At 35.2% G+C, this 26,688-nt stretch overlaps 1 protein-coding gene across 5 annotated transcripts in view; it reads left to right on the forward strand.

Annotated features, from left to right (window-relative positions):
* Positions 1 to 26,688, forward strand: part of ANO3 (anoctamin 3) — a 337,137-nt gene that overhangs the window by 292,245 nt on the left and 18,204 nt on the right. For all 5 annotated transcript variants that reach the window (XM_074336148.2, XM_074336149.2, XM_019749178.3 and 2 more), the window contains 6 exons: positions 10,820 to 10,902; positions 11,345 to 11,485; positions 12,031 to 12,195; positions 19,774 to 19,810; positions 22,962 to 23,073; positions 23,847 to 23,904. In XM_074336148.2, coding sequence (XP_074192249.1) covers positions 10,820 to 10,902; positions 11,345 to 11,485; positions 12,031 to 12,195; positions 19,774 to 19,810; positions 22,962 to 23,073; positions 23,847 to 23,904 — 596 coding nt within the window. The remainder of the gene's footprint in view (positions 1 to 10,819; positions 10,903 to 11,344; positions 11,486 to 12,030; positions 12,196 to 19,773; positions 19,811 to 22,961; positions 23,074 to 23,846; positions 23,905 to 26,688) is intronic.

Below are 26,688 nucleotides of genomic sequence, written 5' to 3' on the forward strand. Positions count from 1 at the left end.
CAAAACATTTTCCTTTCACAGTCATTTTGACTTTGGGGATGAGCCAGAAGTTGCACGGTGCCAAATCCAGTGAATAAGGTGGATGAGGACACACCATGATGTTTTTATTTGACAGAAATTGTCATACCAGAAGCGATGTGTGACATGAAGCCTTTCCGTTGTTATCACAAACTACAGTGAATGCTGCTGCTGAGTGCCATCCAACGGAAAGGCAGGGATCTTCAATACAGGAAATGGCCCGTCGAACTTAGTAACAGTGTGTGACAAGTTTCAGCTTGTTCAGTGCAGTAAATTGGGTGTGAGCTACAGTTGAGAGAAGATGTGTTTTAAAGTGAGACGTAAATCATCCTCCATCATGACAACGCGCCATGTGACACATCATTTCTGGTATATGGCAATTTCTGTCAAATAAAAACATCACAGTGTGTCCTCTTCCACCTTATTCACTGGATCTGATACCATGTGACTTCTGGTTCTTCTCCAAAGTCAAAATGATTAAGACAAAAAACTAGGAGTTGATGCTAAAACCTACCTCATTGTAGTAGGAAGTAGCAAGTACCCATGGATGCCTGAACCAATTGAACAAAAAACAAAAAGCCCGTGGTCTCCTTAAGAGATGGTTTTATAATAAAATCTTAGATTTTATATTTAATATTCATTATATTTTGGAATAAATGCTATTATTCTATTAATTGTAATGATAACTCAAGCTAGATTGTTTTTTAGAGTAAGAGTCTCATGTTCACAGATGTCTTAAATAATTTTAATTTCTCTCTATATTCTTTGTTCTTTCAGAGAAGTATGACAAGATAATCAATAAACACATTCAGACATAAATATAAAGTATAATATTCCCAGGTAGAAATAGAATGGAAATAGATTTAAAGGCCTGTCTTATCTCCTTTCCCTGCCTCAGTACTTACTGCCATTTAATATACTCTCCCTTATTTATTTTTGTTATTTATTGACTGTTCCTATACTGGAAAGTTCATGAAAGCAAGCATTTTTTCTGCTTTCTTCATTGCTTTATTCACCAAGCTAGAATAATTCCTGGCATAGATTAAATGGTAAATAGATGTATAGATGAATGAATAAATAAGTGAATGGATATGTGAACAAATAAACATTTAACAAGAACAACAAAAAATAAGTGAATATCCTCAGCATAAGACATCTGCAAGCTCGCTTTTCTTTTACCTATAATGTTCTTCTCGTTTTGGGCTCATTCAGATTAAAATATGTTTGTTTGTTGTTTTTTTCACTTAAAGATATTCCTTGGACATCTTTATATGATTATACATATAGATCCTTGAGCAGTTTCCTTTAGCAGGTGATAAGAGAGGAGCTAGTTCTCAAGAAGAATTGATTTACCTAGGGGCACATAAATCTTGTTATAGCAGGTGATGATATAGAGGCTATGGGCACAAGTGTAGATAAGTGGGTAGATATTGTTTGGGTGGATAATTTCTTTTGAATACTTTTTATTTTTAATGATGAGGTAGAGAGAAGAATTGCAACTTAGAGTGATAGGAATGTAGGTGCTGGATGTTAAAAGAGAGAAGAGAAAATAGGATCCACTCAGGGATCCACTCAGATCAATTTAAAGTTAGACAAGTTATCCAGCATAGCTATGTTTTTCTCCAGTGCTGTTTATATTCATGAGTACAAATAGACATTAGATAGGCAGTTGTTTTTAACCAGCATCGTATTCACACTATGGGCTTATGACAAACTGATACAAGAGTTAGAGAGTTGAAGGCATATGTAAGTGAGTGAATATAATGATTGATCATTTGGACACATAAAGGAGGAAGTGAGGGTGTGAAGGGAGGAAAGGACTGTGGAAAGACAGTGGGGTCAGTGGATTGAAAATCTGGATCAAGGGTCAATGGATTAATGTCTAATCATGTTGTTTTGTACACCTGACACTAAACATTAAAAAATAAATACATAAATAAAATCTGGTTCAAGGGAGTGTTGGAATTGGAGTTTAAAGGAGTAAACTAGAAGGATGGAGGTGATAATTGGAGATTATGGAGGGTTTGCTGTCACTGATCAAAGGTATGCCATGGGAGTACATGAGTGAGGTAGGAGAAAACAACTTTGATGAAAGAGATCAAAGAACTGAGAAGTCAAGGTCCTAGAAAGATTATCTGTGTATATTGTAATTTCAAAGAATTATTTTGGGAGTCATGTTGGTAAGAGTTACATTAAGCTGAGTTTAAAAATCTTCAGAGAAGTTGAGGAAGTGTCCCAGGGAGTGTTAGATGGCTTCCATAAGAAGAGATAGTAGGAAGTATGGATTGATAATATGAGATTCAAATCTGTGAATCTATGAGGAGGGAGAGAAAATGGTCTTGAAGCATCAATGAGGAACAAGAATCTACCATTTATCTTCAGTACCTATTGGTGTGAGAGACAAATAGCCATCACCTGAGAATGCTGCATGGAAAGTGGGGTTTGAGGGACATCCCAGGTTTCAGTTATAGCAATAAGGTGAGGGGACATAAAAGACATTATTGTTGATGACTTTGAGTAAAAGAGGGTATAGTGAAAGTATCTCAAAGAGAAGGGAAGGACTAGAAGATGATCACAAAGGCAATCCCCATTTTGCTAAAACTGGAGGATCAAAATCTGAGAGTTCAGCGGTTATCTGAAAATCTGGTCTTCTTGAAGTAACTGCTGGAATAGAATTAAGGAGCACAATGACTGAGTCCTAATGGACTCGTGTGAGAGAAGACGGGACAGAGAGGTGTTTGTGTAGACTGTGGGTAAGGGGATATCCTGCCAAGATGGAGAGTTCTGGGCTTCCTCTAGGTTCCTGCTGGTAGATAACTTGCAAAGCGAAGCCCTCGTAGCACCCAAAACAATTTTTCAACCCTGCATGTAGCAGCCTGCTGGGAAATGATACCGCTCTCTTCAACAAGTGCAAGATATTCTGTTGTGTGGGAATACCACACAACTGATTCATTCCTATATGATGGAGTATACTGTTATACAAGCTTTCTTATTTTAGACCCCTAATTTAATTATAGAGTCTAACCTCTTTAGATCACTGTTGCCCACTGTATCAACTCTGTAATCTAGTTTTATATGGACTCAATTACATTAAGTTAAAACTAGGCATACATATAATATAATGGCAGAACTGGCAGATTGATAATATTGTAACTTATTTCTCCATCTTTAGAAAAAAATCAAAGTGATTTATGAATGCTTTCTATTAAAAAATAATCAAGGCAGATGAGTAGAAAATTCTGGCATCTCTAGTTGCCAGAATTTCTTTCTGGTTAGAAAACTTATAATAGCTAAATTACAGCCTCAGCAGCAACAATGCACAGAGTTTATTCACCAAGTATTCTCAGCACTGAGCCATGACCTCGAGAGTGGCGGGGTGAGGGAAGAATGAGATGCCTATGAGAGGTCTGTACACTCTGAAGAGGAATCTTGATTTGCTCCTTGGCTCAAAAGCTGGGGCAGAAGAAAAAGGAAACGTATTCATGACCTGAAGGGGATTTTGCAATCAAGTTCTCAGGAGCAAATAACAATGACAAGTGGCTTTCACATCTGTTTAAAGGGCTATAAGCACCTTAACCTTTTTGCCGCAATGGTAGGATATATCCGAATGAATATTTCCATCCGCTAACTGTGGATGGAAACTTCCAGAAAGGAAGTTTAGGAAGGCAGATATACATTTTTCTATATTTTTGTGTTTCTCAAGAATGAATAATAATAGGAAAATTTTTTATTACAGTTTATTGAGGTGACAATGGTTAGTAAAGTTACATAGGTTTCAAGTGTACAATTCTGCAATGCATAAATAAAATGTCATTTATATACAAAGCAGCTCAAATTGTTATTACTAAATGCATAAATAGTCAAAATATCAACTATTTGGGTTTTTGTGGATTTCTGACACATCTTGGGAAAAAAATACTTGAAATCAATTAACGCAGCAAAAGTATTCTATTAAATACTTTATAGAAAACAATGAAACAATGAAAACATGCTACTTTTAACTAAGTTGACGGTTCCTAGTACTCTTAGGTACAGAAAAAGGAAGACATTTTTGTGCTGAATTGAGAAAATCTTTAAAAAGGACACCTAGGGTTGTTTTAAGTTCTCTCCTTTGAATGAGTCCCTTAAATCAGTAACTTGCCTTAGGAGTCAGATTGACCTGGGGTACAGAGTCAATTTCATTTGGGGCAAGTTCATTATTTATGAACTTTGGTATCATTGCCAGTAAAATAGCAATATTTTTTTTTCTTATACGTGGAGTTGTTGTGAGGTTAAGGAGTAAATGTGTAAAACATTTAGCAGGACAGCTGGCTCATAGGTGTGTGATTCATTATAGCTATTCATGGAAAGAGATGTCGAATTTTGGAAGCTCTCTTTAAGAAAAGAATATAAACATATGAATACAAAATGAGGCATGAAAGTAACTAAACTGGGGGGAAAATCGCAAATTTTAAAAAGCTCCAAGTATATAAATTCAAAAGTCCAAAAAAGTCACTGCTTTTAATTAACTGCCTGACTCATCTCTGTAATGCTTTTTGTCCTACATTTTTGTCTGCATTTTTTATTACCTCTGCATACGATGTTTAAAAACTATTTCATAGAAAGTATAGAAAAGTAATTTAGTCTTTTCCTCTAGCACAGTTAAATGAAAAACATTTTTTTATCATTGATAGTTTTGAAAAGTTTATTTCAGCTTTTTAATGTATTGGTCATGTCATGTGCATTTTAATATTGCGCAATTTGGGGAACTCGCTCTAGTGTGTTTCATATATGAGTTGAAATTTGTGAAATAATTTTCCATAGAGTAGTTTACGGCTCCATATATTTCAGATATTATTTCTCTTCCATTATCGTGTGTATCTTATCATACAGCCCCTAGCCTGGCACCTGAAAGAGTTAATATGAACTGGAAGGAATTACCTCAAAATTCATTGCTACATTAGGATAGTTAGTAATAATTGAGCAGTACTTGGAAGTGCCTGTAAACCATGTAAATATATCCTACTAAACCCAAACTAAATGTATCCCTGATTCAACATTCCTTTAGTCAACTGTCAAAGACATTCAGCCACTCTACCACCCAATATTTGGGGAAGCCAGAAATTCTGGCTGTGTCTACAGGGAGATTTTAGACACATCAAAACTATAAATATAAACAATGTAATTATTCTTTGCGTAATTAAGTGTTTGCTTAAAGTGTGAACCAAGAAGCATTGTGTTTGCTTCTACATGTCTTTCTTCACAAATTCAGATACAGTGGTCTAATAAAAGAAAATAATAATCCTTTCAGACAATTGTGTTATAACATGTATCAAAATTTTATTAAGAGTTTTACTGCAAAGACCAGTGCAAAGATTTCTGTCTTAATAGAGACATTTATAATAAAAAAGAACAATTAGTAATCATTTTTAGACTCCAACCAAACAAACAAAAAAGGATGTCAGGTCAGCTTTCGATAGTCGATTGATGGACCCCTGGGTGGATGAGCACCTAACCTCCCAAAAGTTCTAAATCTCTAGGTCTATTAGACTTTTGCTTAAACGTTTTGTTTGTGCTGCTTATTCTTACCAAAAGGATATTGCAAATGATATAGCTCAAAAAGTTGTATCCCAGACCATGTTTTTGCATAAACTTTCCTATGCCACAGAAAAAAGGTAAGCATTTGGATCTGGATTTGAATTTCAGCCAAGTGATTTCCTCAGGTAACTTAACCCCAAGAGCTTCAATTTGCTTATCTACTGAATGAGATTAATAATCTTTATTTCACCTGGATTGCTGTAGAAATGATATTAGTTAAGTTAAAAATATCTAGCACAAAGTCTGGAACATCATAAATGCTCAATGAATGCTTGTTCTGTTCTTCCTCTTTGAGAATATGGTGCAACTCATTTTCTTTTTTTTTTTTTTTGTTCTTTCTGTATTCTCTGTAAGAATAGACAAGCATTGTGCTTTCAGAAAATGTTTTGAATTGACTTTTTATGCTAGAGGAAGCTTTACAGTCTTAAACACAAAAGAAGAAAAAGGACAATATAAGTCATTTGCTAGGTGTGGGCAGAGATAGAAATTATTATGTGGAAACTGATTATAACTGAATTTTTATACAAGTGAAACTATTGAAATGTAAATAATTGACAATAGCTCTATTTTTCCTGCAGAAAAACATATAATATCTTAATCAGTGGAAATGATCTTTGTCTACAAAAGTGCTGCTATTATAATAATTAGCAGAATGTTGAAAAATTGGTTATCATAATTTAGTTTACTCTTAACATGAATTACGTGTTTAGACTACTCACAAATTGTATCTCATGTAATTCCTACAACACCTGTTTTTGAAATTGTGAAAACAGTTTTACTTTTCTTGTTCAGTTCTGAATACGGAGGCTTATCCCTTAGTCATTCGTCTGAGGTCACACAATTGGAAAAGAGTACAGGCAGCTGTCAAACCCAGAGCATAGCTATTCTAAGCCACGCTGTTTCTCCACACCACACTGCCTTTCCTAGATGTTCTTTTGAGGATCCTTGTAACTTAGTCAGAAAGATAAATTGTATTGCATTTATTATAAAAGTGAAGTTAGTAATTTATTTTACAGGGTTGACATTTACCTGTGGTGTCAAGTACAGTTCTAAGTATCCAGTTACAGAGGGATGGTTATAAGGTGAAAAGGCAGATACTAAACAACGTTTAGGGCTCTGGCACTGACCAATCAGAATGGATGCAGACCTTAGTCCTAGAGCACTTTCCTGGAGGCCATAAGCGGTTCCAAGGCTTAACTGGACAGGTACCCTATCCTGATGAAGGTTTCCTGGGGATGACAGGCCAGCCTAAGACTTGGAGGGTGAGACCTTTAAAGAACTCGGTCATGAGTTGTTTGTTTTTCCTGTCATAAATGAACAGCCAGTATGGTCACACCTCTGAGTATCAACAGCATATCAGTCCTAAATACACTATTCAAGGAAAATACCTTGGATGGAATTACCAAAATTTTAATAGTACCTGTTTATTAGTTGGTGGAGGTTTGTAGGTGACTTATTTTCTTTGTTGCAGTTTTAATTAATTCATTCAGCATATATATGTTAAAAGCCTAGTATATGGCAGGCATTCCTGGGCACCTATAGTTCAGAAGCAAACAATGTAAGGTACTGTTCCAGTTATTTTTGCTGGTGTTACATTTGTAGTCAGTAAATGTTCAGCAGAATTAAGGAAAGAAAGTATATCAACAAGTTGAATAGTAAGATGAGGAAAGGGCCCGAGAATAATTAATTCTGGGCTTAAAAAAGATTACGTTATATTTTATAAAAAAAAATACATGCAAAAGCTGACAGGTTTTTATCTGTATGGACTCCTCCAGTTTTTTTAGCAATTCAGTTGGAAATATGCATTTAAATTTGAATAAATGCTACTGAAATGCCTGATGTACCAATGCCAATAGAATATTAAGTAACAAGAAGAGTCAGCTTTAGAGTTTTTACATAAAAGTTAAGATTCTACTCTGGTAAAGACTGTGATGAGAGTTCTCATTGTATTTTAATATAACATGATGCTGATTGAGTGTAGCTTCTTATTTCTAAATGAATTTTCTTAGGGAGGAAAAATGTCAAGTCTGATTTTAGGAACTGGTGAAGATTTTCAATGCTTAGGATTCAAACGTTGGCCCTCCCATGTTCTTAGAACCTAGTTATTTATTGTTTTCTTTCTTATTTAATGTTTTTAGAAAGTGGAGAGGAGGGAAACTGGAAGTTAAGTTATAGAGAGATCCCCTGTCCTTAGACAAAGAGGAAATTTAACAAATCATGAAGGTCTTGATTACATAACCCGTTCTAGATGTGGCTGTGTCAAGTCCAGTACATCCCAAGTATTCAAAAATCTGCCACCTCACTCATATGTATAGCTTACTCGATGCTCTTACATAGAACACCATTAGTTTTCTTTCTGTAAGGTGTTAACCAAAAAAAAAAAAAAAAAAAAAAAAAAATCAGTAACTTTCCCCAGGCATGGAAATTTAAAATGTTCCACATTCATAGCTTCTCTGCTAATTGTAGGTTGTAGAACCTGCTTAGTGACATTTCTGTTTCTACCTTGTATATAGTGATGTTGCAATACTGTGTGGAGAACGCACAGTATCCTTGAGGATATTGCTGAAAAGTAATCTGGGAAATGGAAGCGAGTGTTCAGTAGTACCTGGGTGTTACCCAAATTGGCAGCCTCAGAGTTGTTGGTCCGGTACATTGTGGTTTCAGCTGGGTCTTGTTCAGAGAAAGCTTTCAATCTATTTCTTCTGATAAATACAGTACGTGGAATTCCTTTTTATTCTCCATATTCAAATATATTTAAGTTCATTTTTATTTGGAATTGACCTTTTTCCCCTCCCTACCATTGATCCCCCACACACAAAGTATAGTGAACAAATGTCCAAATCTTTTAAATTAATAAGCACTTTCCCAAGTAAAATTGAACTTGATTATCAACATATAAAACAGATAAAGAATGGGCTTCTCGGGTGAGAGGCCGTCTTTCTTCCTACGTCTCCAGGGAAATTCCATGGAGGATAATTCAGAAAGCTCTGAACTAATGGAAGGAGCACTTGACCAGGCGTTAAGTCACAGTCACTGGATTCTATTCAGTCATTCAGTTCACTTTAACAAACATTTATGGAGTATTTTCAGTGTGCCATGCACTAAAAATGCTAAGAAAAAAGGGCACTCGAAATTTACCGGCAAGTGTAAGAAAAAGCAGACGCAGGAACAAGTGTACTAAAGTGTTGTAGATGGTGTAGATGCTTGGGCAGATTTGTGGACAGGGTCAGTCATATATGTCAACCCCTCTGGGCTTTGTTTTCAGTAGAAATTAAATTAAACACCTTGAAACAAACTACATATGGAACCTAACCTCTTTTGCCTGCATGACCGTATAATTCTGTTACTCTCTGCTATTGACTTTAGATCCCAAAGGAAAGCCACTGGGAAAAGGACATGAAGAATGGAAGCACAAGGATTGGATGTGTCATGTGCATCTGTGAAAAATTTTTTAAATTGAGAAAAGTTTGTCCTTAGAGAAGCAGGAGTAAAAATAAAATAAAATAAAATAATAATACAGTATGGTTGCTAAAAACAGAATTATGCAGTATCATCTTCAGCTTTTCCAGAATACTCCTGGAGATAGATGCCAGGACTCATATGAAACCTGGCTTTCCCCTGATAACAAGATGCCCTTCTCCACTGGAGGCCTCTTATCCTCCAACTCCATCCCAGCTCAGGTTCATGAGACTAAGGGGAAGAGGTGATAAAATTTCCACATAGAATGGTAAAAAGAACATAGGAGGTGCATACTTCTTATGCAATGTATACTTTGTAGAAAGTGTTCCATAATCCACTCACCACAGACAATTGGTATTAACAATTAACACTTGGGTATATATTCTTTTGAGCATTGTATATCTAAAACTATGATTTATCTAATTTATCTATACATATTTTATGTTATATATCTACATATCGTATATATGAATATATATATGGAAAGTAGTCTCTACTAGGAATTGCAATTGAGGACACAGAATTGGGTAGAAACCCAACTATCTTCAGAATGGGAAAGAAAGAGGCAGATTTTATAAAGACAGAAAAAGGGGGGCTTTCAAAAGGATTTCTTAAGGTACTTTGAAAGAGCTGTGTTGGTGCCAGCAGGCAGACTTATACCGTGCTATACATGATTAACTGCTTATGTCTGCTGCTAGGTGAAAATTTTATTTTTTTAAATAGAGATTTCAGAGATGCAGCGCTACTTCCAGGAACTGTATCAGGATGAAGCCATTTGTTTTAGCCCAGCTCAGAAGTTCTGTCTCACAAGGAAGACGTGTATTAGTTCAGCTTCCTGGAGTCCTCCTGGTTTCATTTTAGGCTGCTCTCTTGACAGTATCAACTCTATTTTGCTGTTTTTCTTTCACAATGAACAGATAGTTGGATAGATTAATGGTATCGTGGATTTTTAAGAATGCACCGGTAAGCTCTTAGTTATGTCCACAAAGTCTTGAATGCTGTAAGGTAAAGCCCACTTACCCAAAAGAGAACAATCTCTCTCTTAACTGTTTACACAGAAAATCCAGATAATAGTTCAGGCATTTTTCACTTAGTCTCTGTTAATACATGCTGAGTCCACCTAGAATATGCATCCAAGAATGTCTTCTCTGATCTCTCTCTCTCTCTCTCTCATTCTCTCTCTCTCTCTCTCTCTCTCTCTCTCTCTCTCTCTCTCTATATATATATATATATATATATATATATATATATATATATATATTTATTTATTTATTTTATTTATTTTTTTTTTTTTCCCTTCCACCATGATAGCCTTGCTTTTTTCTTCTCTCTCCCACAACCCGTCCCTCTCTGACTCCTGGAGAAGAAGCATCTGACCTTTGTTGCCATTCCTGGAGAGAACTTTATTTAGGTAGTTTAGATAATTTTGAATAAGCATGAACAAGTCAAAAGGAACAATAAATATTTAACTCATTAATATTAACCTTCTCTTACAGCATCACTTTGTTGGGGTATGCTAACAAAAATCTCTGCTTATTTAATCCAATGAAACAAACAATTACTCCCCTCTAGGAGTACACGCTGATAGCAGTATACAGAGACAGGGAAAAAAGGGTGAGGGAAAATAGAATTCCAATTGTATGAATTTAATTAATTTTAATAATTTCATGATGTGGTGAAAATTCATCACCCCAAAGAAGAAAAGCAATAATGCAAGAATGTGATACGGTTGGGTAAAGAATTATAATAATATTCCTACTTATAGCCACCGTTTTCCTGGAGTTTTGGAAAAGGAGAAGAAGTACACTGACCTATACTTGGGACCTTATTGAATGGGAAGAAGAGGAGGTAAGCTGTTAGGAAACCAGCAGATAAGGAAACTGGGATGACGAATGATGCAGAAAATTATTACTGCCCAAATTATTATGTGCAAGTTGGAGGCAGCTAAACATCGTTAGATTTTTCCCTTGATGTTTTTCTAATAACAAGATTTCAATGATGAGGCAGTGTAATTTTATGAAGATAAGAGAGATCAATGATGATGCAATGTAACTTGTTCAGAGCATTTCTATGTCTCCTTTAATTACATTAGTAAAAAATTGTGCTAATTAGAATATAGTTTAGGGTTTCTTTGGAAAGTAATTTGCATCTTACTTTTAAAAAGTTGCTTGTTTGCCAAGACTTGACATAAAAGTAGGCCAAAATCCAGGAATGTTGTATCAATTATTAGAAGAATTTTTTTTGTATTTTTTCTACTTCAATATTTAGGTAACTTTAGTTTCTCTCATAGGAAACACTCCGTCCACAGTTTGAAGCAAAGTATTACCAGATGGAGAGAGTGAATCCCATCAGTGGAAAACCTGAACCACATCAGCCTTCCTCAGACAAAGTCAGCCGTCTTCTTGTTTCTATCTCAGGAATATTCTTCATGGTAATGTATTACCATTAATATCAGGATGTTGTGGGATTCCAGGTTTAGAAGGAAGTTTTAGGATACCCACTCATTCTGTGACCCCCAAGGATGCAAGAAACCACCTCTTGTTCAATACCTTGGCAACATATACTCCTAATCAAACTTAAAATCACAGCAGGTCATGGAGTAATTCCAAAGGGAGTGTGTGCATATCCTTAAGTAAAACACTCGTGGAGAGAAACAGAGATCATCTAACATATGGTGGAAATAATTATATGAGTTGCCCTGATAGATTCGATATCCTGTTTTAAAACCAAGCATTCTAGTTGAAAGTGGAAATTTGAACAGAATTCTCATTTTAGTGTGATAAAATAACTCACACTATTTATTTTTGACTCTGATGTAAATTACTTCCCTAAAGGAAAAAAATCAAATTTATGTAGCCTTTCTTGGGAAAGTAAATTCCTTTAGCTCTTGGGGGCAGTGTGTTGGATCTATGGTTTTGCTTTTGTTTCCTTAGTGATGCAAAATATGGATGTCTCCTCTGCTTTTTCGTGTTATAGATTTCTTTGGTGATCACTGCAGTGTTTGCAGTTGTAGTATATCGCCTGGTTGTCATGGAACAGTTTGCATCGTTCAAGTGGAGTTTCATCAAACAACACTGGCAGTTTGCAACATCTGCTGCTGCTGTCTGTATCAATTTTGTAATCATTATGGTACTGAATCTTGTAAGTGTTTACAGTTTTTCAACAGGTACAAAAGGGGAGAGGCCTATGTTTCCTTTATATTGAATTGTAGTTACAGGAAGCCAAAATAAGACTGAGCCACATTTCTAGCAAACATAATTCTGTGTAGCAGAAAATATTTTATCTATGTGGTTTAGATGATGGATTTCTTTAAATTTAAATAAATGATAGTTATATTGTCTTCCTTTCCCTTTGAGTTTATCATCTTAATTAATGATAACTTCTATTCATAAGTGTCTAATGTGTGTTAGAAATGGTACTCTATTCCTTTCATTCAAATAAGGAATTGTTTGGACTAAAAACCATTCCAATAAACTCAGAGAAGTTGTTAGAAAAATAAAGGAAAATGTGTTTGAAAGTGAAGGTTTGTTATCTCCAAGGCCTCCTGTGAAATAGAATAGCCCAATAGCTATTCTATTTTTCTTTCTCTGGGACTAAGCATTTCCTTCACTTTTTTTTTTCCTTTCTTTTTTCCCTTCTTCCCTTCCTCTCACCCTCCCTCTTTCCCCCCTTTCTCTTTTCTCCTTTCTTTCTTTCCTCCTCCTCTCTCTCTCTCTCTCTCTCTCTCTCCCCCCCCTCCTTCCCTCCCTCCCAACCTCCTTCCCTCCCATCCCTTCTTCCTTCTTTTTTCCTTCTGCTGTCATTGCTTCTGTTTGCAAGTCTGCTCTATTCTATTAAGAAGATAACTTATCCTTGCATGATCATTACCTGTCTTTCTCTCACAGTCCAGTGTGCTATGACATTGCTATGCTTTTGTTATCTTCTTTGGTTCTAACTATGTGACTATGTAGTTCAGGTTTCTGTAGTTTATTTAAGTTAGATCATCCAGATTTTAATGTGCTAATGTTTCAGAGAGATCATGGGACTGGTGACTGGTTCAACATCACGTACTCTGTTTGACTTGTGAACCAAATGTCTGTCTCTGAGAGAGCATTGTTAGGCTAAGGCATCTCTTCAGCAAGGTCTATGGATGGGGTTCTGTTTTCTCTGAAAACAGTAGACACTGATTGGCACATTTAGGACAATATCCTTAATTCTTCCAACAACATCACAAGGCCAATAGTCTCTCCATGATGTAAATGAGGAAACAGATTTGGAAAGTTCAAGTGACCTGCCCTAAATCATGCCTATCGTATGTGCTAGTGCTAGTATATTTACATCATGGAATAATTCATCTAGATAGATGAGCAATACACAAATAACAACATTGATATTATGTAAAGGTTATAAGCATTTGGTTCCAAATGTGGATTGACCCTGATGTTACATGTTCAGCCTGGAGAGGTCTGGGACCATTTGCTGTTTAACTTTAATCAGAGAAGACCTTAAAAGCAAAGTGAATAGTCACTGTAATAACTGAGTAAGTTTTAATGCAAAAATAATAGTTAATATATTTTACTAGGGTTTACTCTTTTTAGGTTCATTTTAATTTGTAGAAGGAGAATATTGTTTACAATATTTCTAAACAAGCCATGCAATATTTTGATTTATTTCTTTGGCTCATAAATTAAAGTGAACAATAAACACCGGAAAGAAATGCAATATTAGGACTGAAAGACTAATGTGATAATAGAGATAAGGCAGCATAAGTTGCATGTGGAGCAAAGTCACCACTTTGAAGGAGGAGCCATTCATAACATAGACAGTGTAGATTTTTATATTGTGATAATAGTCTCATGGGTGATAGTGAAAGATCTTGTTTCTAGCAAAATTAATATATTATGACAATTTTCCAGTAGACAGAGGTTGTTGTGGTCAGCCCTATTAGCTGAAGAAAATGGCTGTTAAGTACTTGATGTGTTTATTTCTAGGTAACCCCAACAGTCAACCAGCTATTTCTTATCCTTGGTTGGTTGACATAAAATGACTGGTCATAGTGCTATTATCCAGGGTCTTGTCTTGTTGTCTAGTGGAGAAATAGGACTCAAGGTACAATGAAGACGGCATCACTCTTGAAGCACAAGAAGTCATGAGTAAGATGAGAAAGAAGCTATCAATTGCACCTGAAATGGGGTCTTAGGATTGTGATAGTGGATCAGGAGATTCAAAGGGAAAAAGAGAGGGTACGTACTCTGAAGAGCCAAAAAAGAGCAGAGAGGAGATTGTCATTTGAAGAAATTCAACCCATAGGTATACAAAAGGGCAGAAGTCTATGTTCTTTTTGCTAAAGAAATGGTGAGAAGTGTCTGTAAAACATACACTTATGGAAGACTGAAGAAAATGAGATTAGAAAAGTAGACCAGTGCCTAGCTGTGGAGGTCTGGAGAAGCATGTAATGAATTTATGTCATCTTTTCTTTTACCCTGTGGACAGTGGGGAGCCAACATTGTGGCTACTTGATAGGTGATTTGCCACCAATCACTTTATCAGATACATTTATAGATGTAAAAGACATTAAAATATTAGAATATATTACTGTGTAATTACTATGCTGGTAAAATTTTAAACTCCTAAGGAAAAAAAAAACTCTCTGGGGAAAAAAATGAAACGGTCAAATTCCTAAATATGAAAGAAGATATTCATTGTCAACCATGAAAGAAATTGAAAAATAAGCATTACAAACTAGTAACTATCTCATCTAAGACACTGTATCAAAAAGACATTCTTTATCATTTTAAATAAAAGATAATTTCCCATTGTGTAAATGAATTCAGAATTTAGATATAATACTTCTTGAGTAAACATAACCCTGATTTAAAAAATATACCTGACAAATATAGTATCAAAAATCAAACTTAAGAGCACTTATAGCTACATAGATAAAAATTGCAAGTGTACATCAAAATGTCCTCAGGAGTTACCCTTGAAAATTATAGGCGATTTTTATTTTCTTTACATATTGTCTAATATTAAACATATATTTCATATTTTATAAGTTTTCTATAATATATTCCATTTAAAACTAGGAATGACAAAAATTTTATATTATTTTCTAATATTCTATTTTAAAGAAATCAGCAGTAATGGTAGTCCAAGATTAGTGTGGAAAGTTTTTTATTGTATTATTATTATTTAGAGTAGCAAAAATGGGAAAGAGACCCCATAAACAACAAAAATTAAAAGATTATTAATTCAAATTATATATAGTGAAGTATCATATAACCAACTAAACTGCTATTTTAATGTAATTTATGACATGGCAAGCAGTTACATAAAAATAATATATGATTTCCCTTAATTCCCATTGGAACACACCTGCATTTTCAAACTTTAAGGAATGACAATAAAATGTTAACAGTGGTTCTCTCTCAGTAGTGGAATAATATTTGATTCAATGTAACTTTTCCTGTTTATTCAAATATTTATCCCTACATGTAGGTTTTGATTTATAATCAAGAAAAAAAAATACTTTTAAAGCATTCTATCATGATGTAAATTTGGAACAAATTAGAAATAGAATGTAGTTTATATGAGTCATCCATAAAACCACAGCCACGTAGGCAGCAACCTTGGGCCATTTTTTAAATTTTATCTTTCATCAAGCAAAGGAAAAGTTTGTCAATGATCAGCAATATTCCAACACACACACACACACACTTCCTCTGTTCTCATTTCTGCTCTCCCCCTCTCCCCTGACCTCCTAAAACCACCCAGGCTTTCATCAGTTTACATTGTCAATTCCTCCACATGATGTCCTGATAAAAAGCAAGGGACACTGGATACAGGCAAAGCAGACGTTTGCCCCTTGACCTGTGTGATCCTGGCTACCCCACATAACATTTTTTAACTTTAATTTATTTATTTTTCTATTAAGGGTGATAAATAATAGGGGAATCTAAAGGTTAAATGAGATCTGTTCTAGTGTATACAAGGTGTTCAGTAAATTTTAGTTTTCTTCCTATTTTCTTCTCTTCAATATTTTAAAACGTTATTTCTCTTTATGAGTCTGTCTGTACTCCTATTGCCTTTCTTGAAAACTACCAACATTTTCTTTATTTCCCCCATTGTTCTCATTTTTCAATAAATTTTATTTATTTCCCTTCAGTCCGCAGTATAGAAATGCTAATGATCTTTTCTTTGGTCTTTTTAAATTTCTTCAGACCACATCTGCATTTATTTATAATTTTTCACTCTTTTTCTTTCAATATTATCTATTGTTCATCCATAAATTTTTAAACACTCAGCATTGTCTGTGGACGGAAAGAGATGCACATGTAAGTTGTTGTATTATGTCTTCCTATCAAACACATCTAAGATATAAGAAAATTTGAAATGTTTAATCAGATTATGGAGAAATCAAACCCACTATGCTAATTTTCAGTAATCTTAGTTGTTCCTTTTAATGTCTTAGTTTTATTTTCTCTTTTTTAAAGTCTATTTTGCCTTTGTTAGCTTTGAATTATAAAATCAATAAATTATTATTGACAGCATAAAAACATTAAAAATGTTAAGAAAAGTCACTTGTCTCAACCCCAAAATGCCACTCACCTCTCTTCCTACAATAAACTAATTGTACCCATTGGAGGTAATCAATGTTAATGGTTTCATGTTTATTTGTTCCCCACCCACCCGTCAATTACTATTGCCTTCAAAAGAGTACTCTGGGTTCTTGTGTTTATGTGGCAATTTGTTCCAAAGACCTACTGATCTTCAAAAACATCATAAGTGAATTAATGAACTGGCCAAATACTTTTGAAGATGGAAAATATTTTCCAGACAAGGAAAATGAAGAAGTCAAATGTGGTTAATTAATTTTTGGTTGGGAAGGCAAGCATGACAGCTCAGGGAACAGAACCTCTAGAGCCAGTGTTCCATCCTTAGTTCCTACCCAGTTCTTTCCAGTTAAACTGAAGAACAAAAGGGCCTTGTGATCAGATCAGCATTTGAAAAAAATAGGAGCTTTTATCCTCAATATTTTCCTTATAAGCTGAAGCTGAATAATACTGTATGTCAACTATAATTTAATATATATATAGTCACAGGATATGGATTATAGCATAGGAAATAGAGTCAATGGAATTGTAATGGATATATATGATATCAGAGGGGCAATAGATTGGGGGTTATCACTTTGTGAGGGGAGAAATTTCTAACGACTACATTGTTATGTACACCTGAAACTAATTTTAAAAAAAAGTAAGAGTTCTTCCTATTGTCAGTATTTCAAAAATTGAAATTTGGCTGAGTGTTTCCATTGGTATACCAGACTCATTTTATTCCAGTTGTGCTTCTTAATCTTCAATCCTTCAACTCTGACTCCAGTCCACCTCCAACCCCTAACCTCCATTACCCCCTTCCCTAGAATCACAATGGAGCCTCATACATACAGTCCTCTCTCTCATAAGGTTCACATACAACTGTTCTCACCAAGTTTATATGTATGATGAGGCCTCATGTATTCTTTCTTTCAAAGTACTGCATTTTGCAGATGACAAAGGCCGAACTGGATGGAGTGTATCTCTACTTGTAGAAATATTTGTGTAAGGAGGTGAGGATTGTATTATTTTCTTCATAAAAACAATCTTTTGAGATCCTCAGAATTCCGCTCGCTCTACTTAATTATATCAAGAGCCCATGTATCTGCCTAGTGCTATAAAACAATCATCCATAGTTGCTGGGAGAAGATAGGACTGACTTTCTTTTTCTAAATGTTTATTTCTACTTGTTGGGCATTTTGGTGCAAAATTAAGTGATGATTGGAAATAGAATTGACCATCAGTACTTCTCCTTTGCCTTTGCAATTCAAGAGATTTTTAAATGAATTTAGCATAAAGGAAGTGAACTACAAAACCAACTCATCAAGTGTGAAAGGAATGTTATATTCCTCCGATTTAATCAGTGGAAAACAATAATGCCTTTCTTAGTTTATCCATCCCTTCCCTACTCAGGATGTTACAGCACTTCACAGGTTATTAAACAGCCTTTCTGATTCCTTTGAACACACTGGATTATTTTAAGGGCTTAAATAAATACAGATTAAAACCATTAACATCAAAATGCCAGACTCTTAAAAAATATGCCACCAAAAGATTCACCTAGAAAACCAAATGCTAGTTCTTGTTATTTTTGAACCAACATAAAATGTACAGCAATAAAAATGTGTTTTTTGTTTCTTAATAGTTTAACTTTGTGATTCCTGTGCTACCGTAGTCTGCAAATGAGGGACTTGACCTAGTCAAAATATTCTATTAATCTAATATGTTTTTCAGCTATCATCCATATGCATAAAGTTATGACACGTAGGCATGGAAAAATAGTTTAAATCAGTCAAACAGTTTTTAAAATAAGGAACGTTTAGTGTATGATATACACAGCCAGAAACCTTTAGTCATTCTTCATGCATTTCTTTTATATCCTTCATCATTTGTGGGACTTGTGAATTTTGCTTCTGTAATATCTCTCTTACCCAGTCCCTGTTCCCCCTCCACACTTCCACTTCCTTAGTTCAGCTACTCACCATTTCTATTGGAAGGATCTTTCTAAATTGCAAATTTGATCATTTTATTTTGAACTTGAAACCATTACCTCTGATAAAAATTCTAAATTCATTAGCGCGGCACGGGAGGCCCTCTGTTATTTAAAACCAGTTTTCCTTTCTCTTCTTGTCTAAAGTGGTGTCTCACTCCCTCCCTGTCACAGGCTGCACAGCCACAAAGCCACTTGTGCTTGCTCCCTGGCATTCTTCTATTTCACGACACTGTCTCTTGGTTCACACTGTTTCCTCTATCTGTCCTTTTTTACCTTTTGTCTCCTTGAAGAATATGTCTTCATCTTTGAAAATTCCAGTTAAGGATCACTTCCTCCATAAAGTTTTACTTCAGTCCAAAATCTTCTTTGTGTTTATTCTTCCCACAAGGTGCTTGGGCTTACCGTTCTTGCTTCTTATCAGATTCTCCTGGTAGAATTAAACAATCCCTCTAGTGAATATTTTTCTGCTGCTACAGTGCTTGGGACATGCCTTTTCGTCCACTGTCGGGGTGTAAGCTTCTTATGAGCAGGGGCTGTAGCTTCTTCATTTTTGTATCTCTAGGCCTTTGCCGAATGTCTGAAAGACATTTAAAATATGTTATTGGAATACATTTTAAATATTTTATTCCAATTTCCTAGCATCTCGAATGTTGCAGTTGATCAAAATTAAAAGAATATACATTCTTTAAGCTTTCAAAACAGGTGGATCATGGCATCCTTAAGTCAGTATTCAATTTAGGAGGAAAATATGGGCTAAAATAATCAAAATTTAATTACAAGTCCATTTTAATGATCATGAAATTTGGTGCTCAAATCCCAGCCATTGACTAGTTGAATGGCCGTGTTTTTTTTGTGTGTTTTTTTCCCCAGCCTCAGTTCTTTGATTTATAAACTGGAAATAAAGACAGCTACCAGAAAATACTTTGTTATTACAGAAATCAAATGTGTCTGTGTATATACACATATTTACAACATATTTATATTGTATGCATTTTGTGTATCTCTGTAAAGCTCTACACAGTAAGTTTTAAAACACTTCATTACAAATGTAGCCACTTTGTAGACTACACTTTAGATGTTTCTTTGAACAGTGTAAATAACAGCATTTTCTAAAGAAAACAATGATAATAACTATATTCTCTCTTATTACAGGCTTATGAAAAAATTGCTTACCTCCTCACTAATTTAGGTAAGTCTGTTTTACTTCACTCCTTAGTAAAAGAATACCATATGGGCATATCAGTCTGTACTTGCTTTATGTACTTTGGTATTTTTAATAGCAACTTCAGTTATATAATTGTCAATAAAAATGCAAGAGATGGCATAGGATTCTGGACTGCATCTCATGACTATAGAGAGGCAAGGTACCATGTTTCCCCAAAAATAAGACCTTGCCGGACCATCAGTTCTAATGCATCTTTTGGAGCAAAAATGAATATAAAACCGGGTATTATATTACATTATATTATATTAAAGACCCGCTTTTATATTATAGTAAAATAAGACCCAATCTTATACTAATTTTTGCTCCAAAAGACACATTACAACTGATGGTCTGGCTAGGTCTAATTTTCGGGGAAACATGGTATGTAGTCTCCTTACTAGAAATTAACAAACCTAGTTCTTCCTCCATTCAAGTGCTTCTTTCCCCCTAGCTTTTCAGTTCATTGGTTTTTTTTTCTCTAATATTCATTTTTTCAAAGTGTTTTGCTACCTATACATAATTTAAAAGGTAAATTAGTATTAAGAGCTTAATAATGAAAACCTATCATTTGCCACATCACCAATTATTATTTTCTGTGCCCCTGAAGGACTGCATTTTAACAGTTTAGTCAGTTTCTTCTGCTCTTTCCGATCTTGTTTCTAAATAACATGCTTATACTGCCATTCTTGGAGTTTTCAGCTTTAGGAATTTATTGCCTTCCCGTTAAGAAGCCAAGAACTTAGGTCATAATGTTTCCTGCAGTGTCCGGTCTTCACACTCCCCATCCATCACTTGTTACATACAACTGTTGTTTCTCCTCCTTCCAAAGTAGTTGTATCAGCCTTTTTAGCCAAGTTAATAAGTAGTGTTCATATCATTGTGTCTATATAACTATTTTCATATCTAAGGCATGCTGTGTCCTATGATTGTTTTCTTCCTTATATAATCTTTATGTTTTCTTGAGGCTAATAATAATACTTTTTGCTTAATTTTCTACATAATTTTCTTCATTTATCCCAGACTTTCTGCCTCCACTCTAAATTCTCTCTAAATACGTTTAAAAAATATCCAGTATTCTATTCATTTTCATCTCAGAGTTATCCTTCCTGAACCCACTGCCTACTCCAGTCTTAGTGGTTCTCTAAGCTTGTGGTCAACTGCATCTCCACTTCATTCACTAGCGCGTTGGGAATTTCTTTGCCTTTATTTGTCAGTTGGAAACTACTTTTTGGATCTTATATCATTATCTGTCTTGGCCTTATCCCTTGTTTTGCTACCTGGAAGTAAATTTCGTGAGACCTTGTGTATCAGAAAATATATTTTTTCTATATTTTAACTTGATTTTGGGATCCTTAGTTTAGGGGACAGAATTTTTATTACACAGTTGTTTGAACAGTGATACTTTATTGTTTGAGAACTCACCAGATCCCAGGCACTGTGCTAAACACTTCTCATTCATTGTTTTGTTTTATTGTCATCACAATTCTATGACAGTAAGATCCTTATTTTATGGATTAACATACCAAAATAATTAAGTTAAGTAAGTGGACTTTAAATGCGGGTATGACAGATTCCACTTAACTATGGTGGAGTCACTGTATCACTCTACTATGTTACTTTTTCTGTAAAGTAGTTACAAGGCCAAGTGATAATAAAAGGAACATTGTATAGAGGGGAGAACTGGGCCCTAGTTCATGCTCACGAGGTAAGGGATTATATCACTTGGACATTATGTGACTATAAGCAAGTTTTCTCCTCTGTCCATTCTTTCTTCCCCTCCATGCCCGCCTTCTCTTCCCTTTGCTCCTCCTCCCTTGGTTTTTGTTGTTGTTGTTGTTTTTTGTGCTTTTTTTTTTTTGAGTCTCAGTTTCCTCATTGGTAAAATGAGAATGATAATAGTTCGTATTTCATCATTGTTGTAGGTTGGCTGCCTACTACATGACAAGGGTTCGTTAAATGGGAATAATGTTTTATTGTTCTTTAATCCCTCTGAGCTATAGTTTCTTCTGATGGGTAATGGAACACTTGAAGTAGATTGTCTCAAAGCTTTCTTCTAGTTCCGATTCCTTATATTTATTTGCTTTTAGAGCACTTTTAGCTGTGATGGAAGCAAATCTAAGAAAGTGATTTGGGGGACCACAATTAATAGTAGGAAACAGAACAGTATTTGTGCTAAGTACCAGGAGCACCAAAGCACTCTTGTGAGGCAATGTCAGCTCTCCTGGATGCTCTCACTGGTGCCCCCGCAATCAATCACTCTTTTGCATCCCTCACAAGACCCTCCTATTTCTGGAACCTACCCCTTTTATACTTGGAGTTGCCCTGGACCTGTTCCCTCTTTATTCTGTGATTGGCTCATGCATATATTTTTGGCCTATCTTTCTCTTAAATTTGATCCTATCTAATTTCCTACCTTTCTTGAATTCCTAAATTATATTAAAATATATATTAGATGTGCATAGGTATTTTCTCTCATCATTTATTTGTGTACTGGGTAGGATCAGAGACTGCAGTACATGCTGCCATCTTTATTGAATCTCTCTCATCATTTTAGTTTGTTTTCTTTTTTTGTTTTGCTTTGTTTTAAGAGTCATTGAACTGTATGATGTGAGAATTGACCAGGTCCTTCAAATCAACTTGTCTAAATTGCTCATTTCATAGTTGATAAAACTGATTGCAAAAGATGTGAAGAGACTTGCCTGAAATTACCAGCAGTTAGGGGTAAAGTTAAGAACACCTACGTAGCCCTCCTTTCTGTTTACCATTCCCCATAAAATATTCACCCTTCAAAGAACTCTGGACAATTTAGGACCTTATAATTGAGCATAGCGAGTTTGGGTGGGGGGCTGATTCAGGATTTATGGTTACCTTCTAAATGACAATAATAGAGCAAATCCTGAAAATCTTTATATAACAGGTATCATCTTTCCATAGCTGTGGGGAAAGTCTGAAGATTGTCCCATTGAATCGTTCCATCATGGTTTACAGATGCAGATACTAGAACTTACAGACACTGAGTGCCTCATAGAACTAGTAAATGACTGAACCAGAACTTGAGCACGGGGCTTCTGATTCTATAACCCACATTTCTTGTCATTCACCCCATCTATGTACACTAACCCTGTGTTCCTTTTAGAATATCCTCGGACAGAATCTGAATGGGAAAACAGCTTTGCCCTGAAGATGTTCCTCTTCCAGTTTGTCAATTTAAACAGTTCTATCTTTTATATCGCTTTCTTCTTGGGGCGGTAAGTCAACTTCATACACATTATGTTTGCAGAGGGAGAAAGATTGTCAACAATTCCATTGCCAATTTGTTAACTCTCTTATCCCATGGCTTGGAAAACTGTGCTGATCAGTCGTCACATGTGTTTTTAATCCAAAGATTTCTCAGTACAGTGCCTCCTGCTGCCACTACAGGTAAAGCAGGCAAGAAAAATAACAACAAACAAACAAACAAACAAAAAGCAAAACAACCTATGTTTTGTCATACTTGGGTTGAATTATGACTATCCAATCATCAGTAATGGTTTTGTTAAAGAAGAAAATAATGTTTGTGAAACCTAAGTTATAGTTTAACAGTGTGGAAACTTCTACCTATCATGTTATTTTTTTTTTCCTATCTTTGCTGCAAAATATGAAAAAGAAACATATTAAACTACTGGTTTTGGTTTGCTATCCACTTAACAGTCCAGCCAGTGCCATGGGAGAATACTGAAACTAGAAACATTTCAATCTAATTAATATTCATTATCTAGGTCAACAGACGTTAAAACTCTACAGGTGAAAAGAAAATTTTCATTTGGTTGGTTGGTTTGTACTTTCTCAACCCACTGGTATTGAATTCATACGTCACTTTTTCCTTTTGAAGTCCGGTATTTTGATGTGTAAGCATGACCTAAGTCAACAGTCTGGGAACAGGTTGCCCCATTGAATATTCATATCTACCCACACATGCACTAGTAGTTGCTCTTCAGTCAACCCCACATAAATGCTAACAAATTAAAATGTCTTTTTACAGATTTGTAGGTCACCCAGGAAATTATAATAAACTTTTTAACCGGTGGAGACTGGAGGAAGTAAGTAACCTTGTGAGGGTAGGTGTGGGGATTTGCATGGATGTGAGCCAATGACTATGGGAGGAAGGGGGATGGGAAGAGAGAGAGAGAAAGAAGGTAAGTACAGGGAATTTTAGGTATGCTGAAGAGAATACATGGAGAAAGCCTAAAACTTTGTTAGAATATATGCTTTCTATTATAGAAAACTCAAATGCTCACATGCTAACCTTGCTACTTACTAATTCCTTGCCCTTAATTTAAACTCACTGAATATCTGTTTCCTCATCTGTACGCTGGCAACAATAATAATACTTAGATTACAAAGTTGATTATAGATGAGATGATTTGCATCGCACAATTAGCACAACCCCTGGCCTGTGGTAAGCACTCTATAAAGTGTGGCTGATATGTATCAGTGCTCTGTCTCCACAGCTAGCCAGGTACTATTCTATTGGCCAGAGACACACTAAGGCCTTTCAAGATCCCAGGTTTCTGGGAAATCCCCAAATCAAACTTGCATTTTTCTTTCACAGACCAGAAGAATGACTAAATCTGCTCAAATGCTTTTCATCCACCCAATTTGGGAACCAATGCGTACTTTTTTCCCCTGGAGTATCCAACGGGAGTTAGCAAGGGTAGAGTGAGGAACAGAGTGGTTACAGGCAGGAAGGTCTGCATATTGATGCCATCGTAGGGATTGCTGCCACGAATAATTTTGTTTCGTTGGATAGCCTTACACTTAATTGTGAAATTATTGGAAGTCATGATTCTTCTTTGAAAGCCCCAAGGAAATAATTACAATAGTGGTGTCAGGCAAAATGTTTAATAACCATCCCAGACATTTTCCATAGTATATGTGATATAGATAGTGGCCGTGTTTTTCAAGAAAGGATTATTTGAGAAAAACCAGTGAAATGAAAAATGGGAGTTTTGGATAGACCCTAGAATTCCTAGAATTGTAGATATAAAAAGCATACATAATGGAAGATAAGAACCAACCCTCTGAATTCATCTTACAACAAGCATTTATTGAGATATACTCTGTTCTAGGCCTCTGTGGGGTATACAAATGAAGAAGTCCCTTTCCTTTCTTTGATGGTATTAACTGTTGAAGAAAAGAACATACCATGATATGTAACAAATATTTTGTCTTTTGAGTCTGACAGTCTACATTCTAATTTTGTTCTAGTCAAGTGCATGATTTTAAATATCTCTAAGTCTCAGTTTTTTATTTTGTAAATTGTGATATAAATCGCTATTTCAGTAGCACTGGTGATAGGTGGACTAAGTTAGATTATGCATGTAAAATCCCTGGCACAAATGATGGTAGCCGTTAGAAAGAAAGAAAAAAAGTACTACACAACAAATTAGAACATATATGAACAGCTATACTGGACTTTCCTCATACTACGCTATGCAATCTCTCATGTAAACATATGTAAATACATATAAAATGTTAATAATAGCTAATATTTAATGAGTGCTTACTATATGCCAGCACATTTCATCAATTGTTTCTAAGTGTTCTACATATATTAATGTATTTAATCTTCACAAAAATTCTATTATTACACTCATTTTACAGATGAGGAAACAGAAGCTTAGAGAAATTATATAATTTGCCTAAAATTATAGAAACATACCTATAAATTTTTGAAGTCCTAAAATTGATACCAATTTGATCCAGGCAGCCTAGCTTCAGAGTCGATGCTCTAAATAGGGTATATTCCACGCACTATTGGGATAGTATATAGGCCCAATCGAGAACATAATGGAAATTGATTTTCATGAGACACTGCTGAATGATTGCTGGCTCACACATGTAAATTGGATTTAGAATAAACATACGAGTACTAATTTGGGTGAAGTGAAAGGAACGTGGGTATTGGAGTCTGATAGTCCATCCTATCTGCTAGTTAGTTCCATCACCTACATAATGTAGATACCAACACCTATCTCACCAAGTTCTCATGAAGGGCAAATGAGAAAAATATGTGAAGGCACCCAGCTTAGGGTTGTCCATGGTCAAGTGATTTTGAGTGGTGCAATGGGAATGAAAGCCTGGGTCTCCTGCATACTCATCCAGGCCTTTTTACGCATTCTAAGTATAGGCTCTTTTTTACCAAATGAATTTTAGAGTATTGGAGGACTAGATTTAGCTCAAGGGAATCATTAGATGAGGGGAGCAGACCCACAAAAACTGTTGGATCCCTTTCGCTGCCCTATAAATCACAAAGTCATCAAGGCTCAATTTCAGCAAGATTCTAAATGGTGTGTCACCCAGCCTCCCCGCTTTGGCCTACCATTGTGGAGAGTGATTTGATCACATAGTTCTATAATGGTCTTCTTTTTCCCTTCCCACGTAATAATAGACTTTGCTAAACCAGCCCTTCAAGGCAACAAACACATTTGGTAAATAGAATTTACCCTTAGCCTTATATAAAAAAAAAGTAGTAGATTAGGGTGCAGGAGACCAAGGCTTTTATTCCCACACCACCAGTCAACATTGCATGACCTTAGACAAATTAATTTGCTTCTTTGAGACTCTGCAAAAATGATGCGTTTCAGCTTGCAGCTGTGATCTATGATCTGCTTCTGTAGTTTAGTAATTATTCTGCCTCAGACCGTCTACTGACCCATTTATCATATATATATATGTATATATATACATATATATACATATATACATATATACATATACATACATATACATATACATATACATATACATATACATATACATATACATATACATATACATATACATATGTGGCAGAGTTCAGAGGGTCCTAAATTCATCCTAAA

This window comes from Rhinolophus sinicus, chromosome 14, assembly GCF_057876585.1.
Source record: "Rhinolophus sinicus isolate RSI-liver-muscle chromosome 14, RSI-T2T, whole genome shotgun sequence".
Taxonomy (NCBI): domain Eukaryota; kingdom Metazoa; phylum Chordata; class Mammalia; order Chiroptera; family Rhinolophidae; genus Rhinolophus; species Rhinolophus sinicus.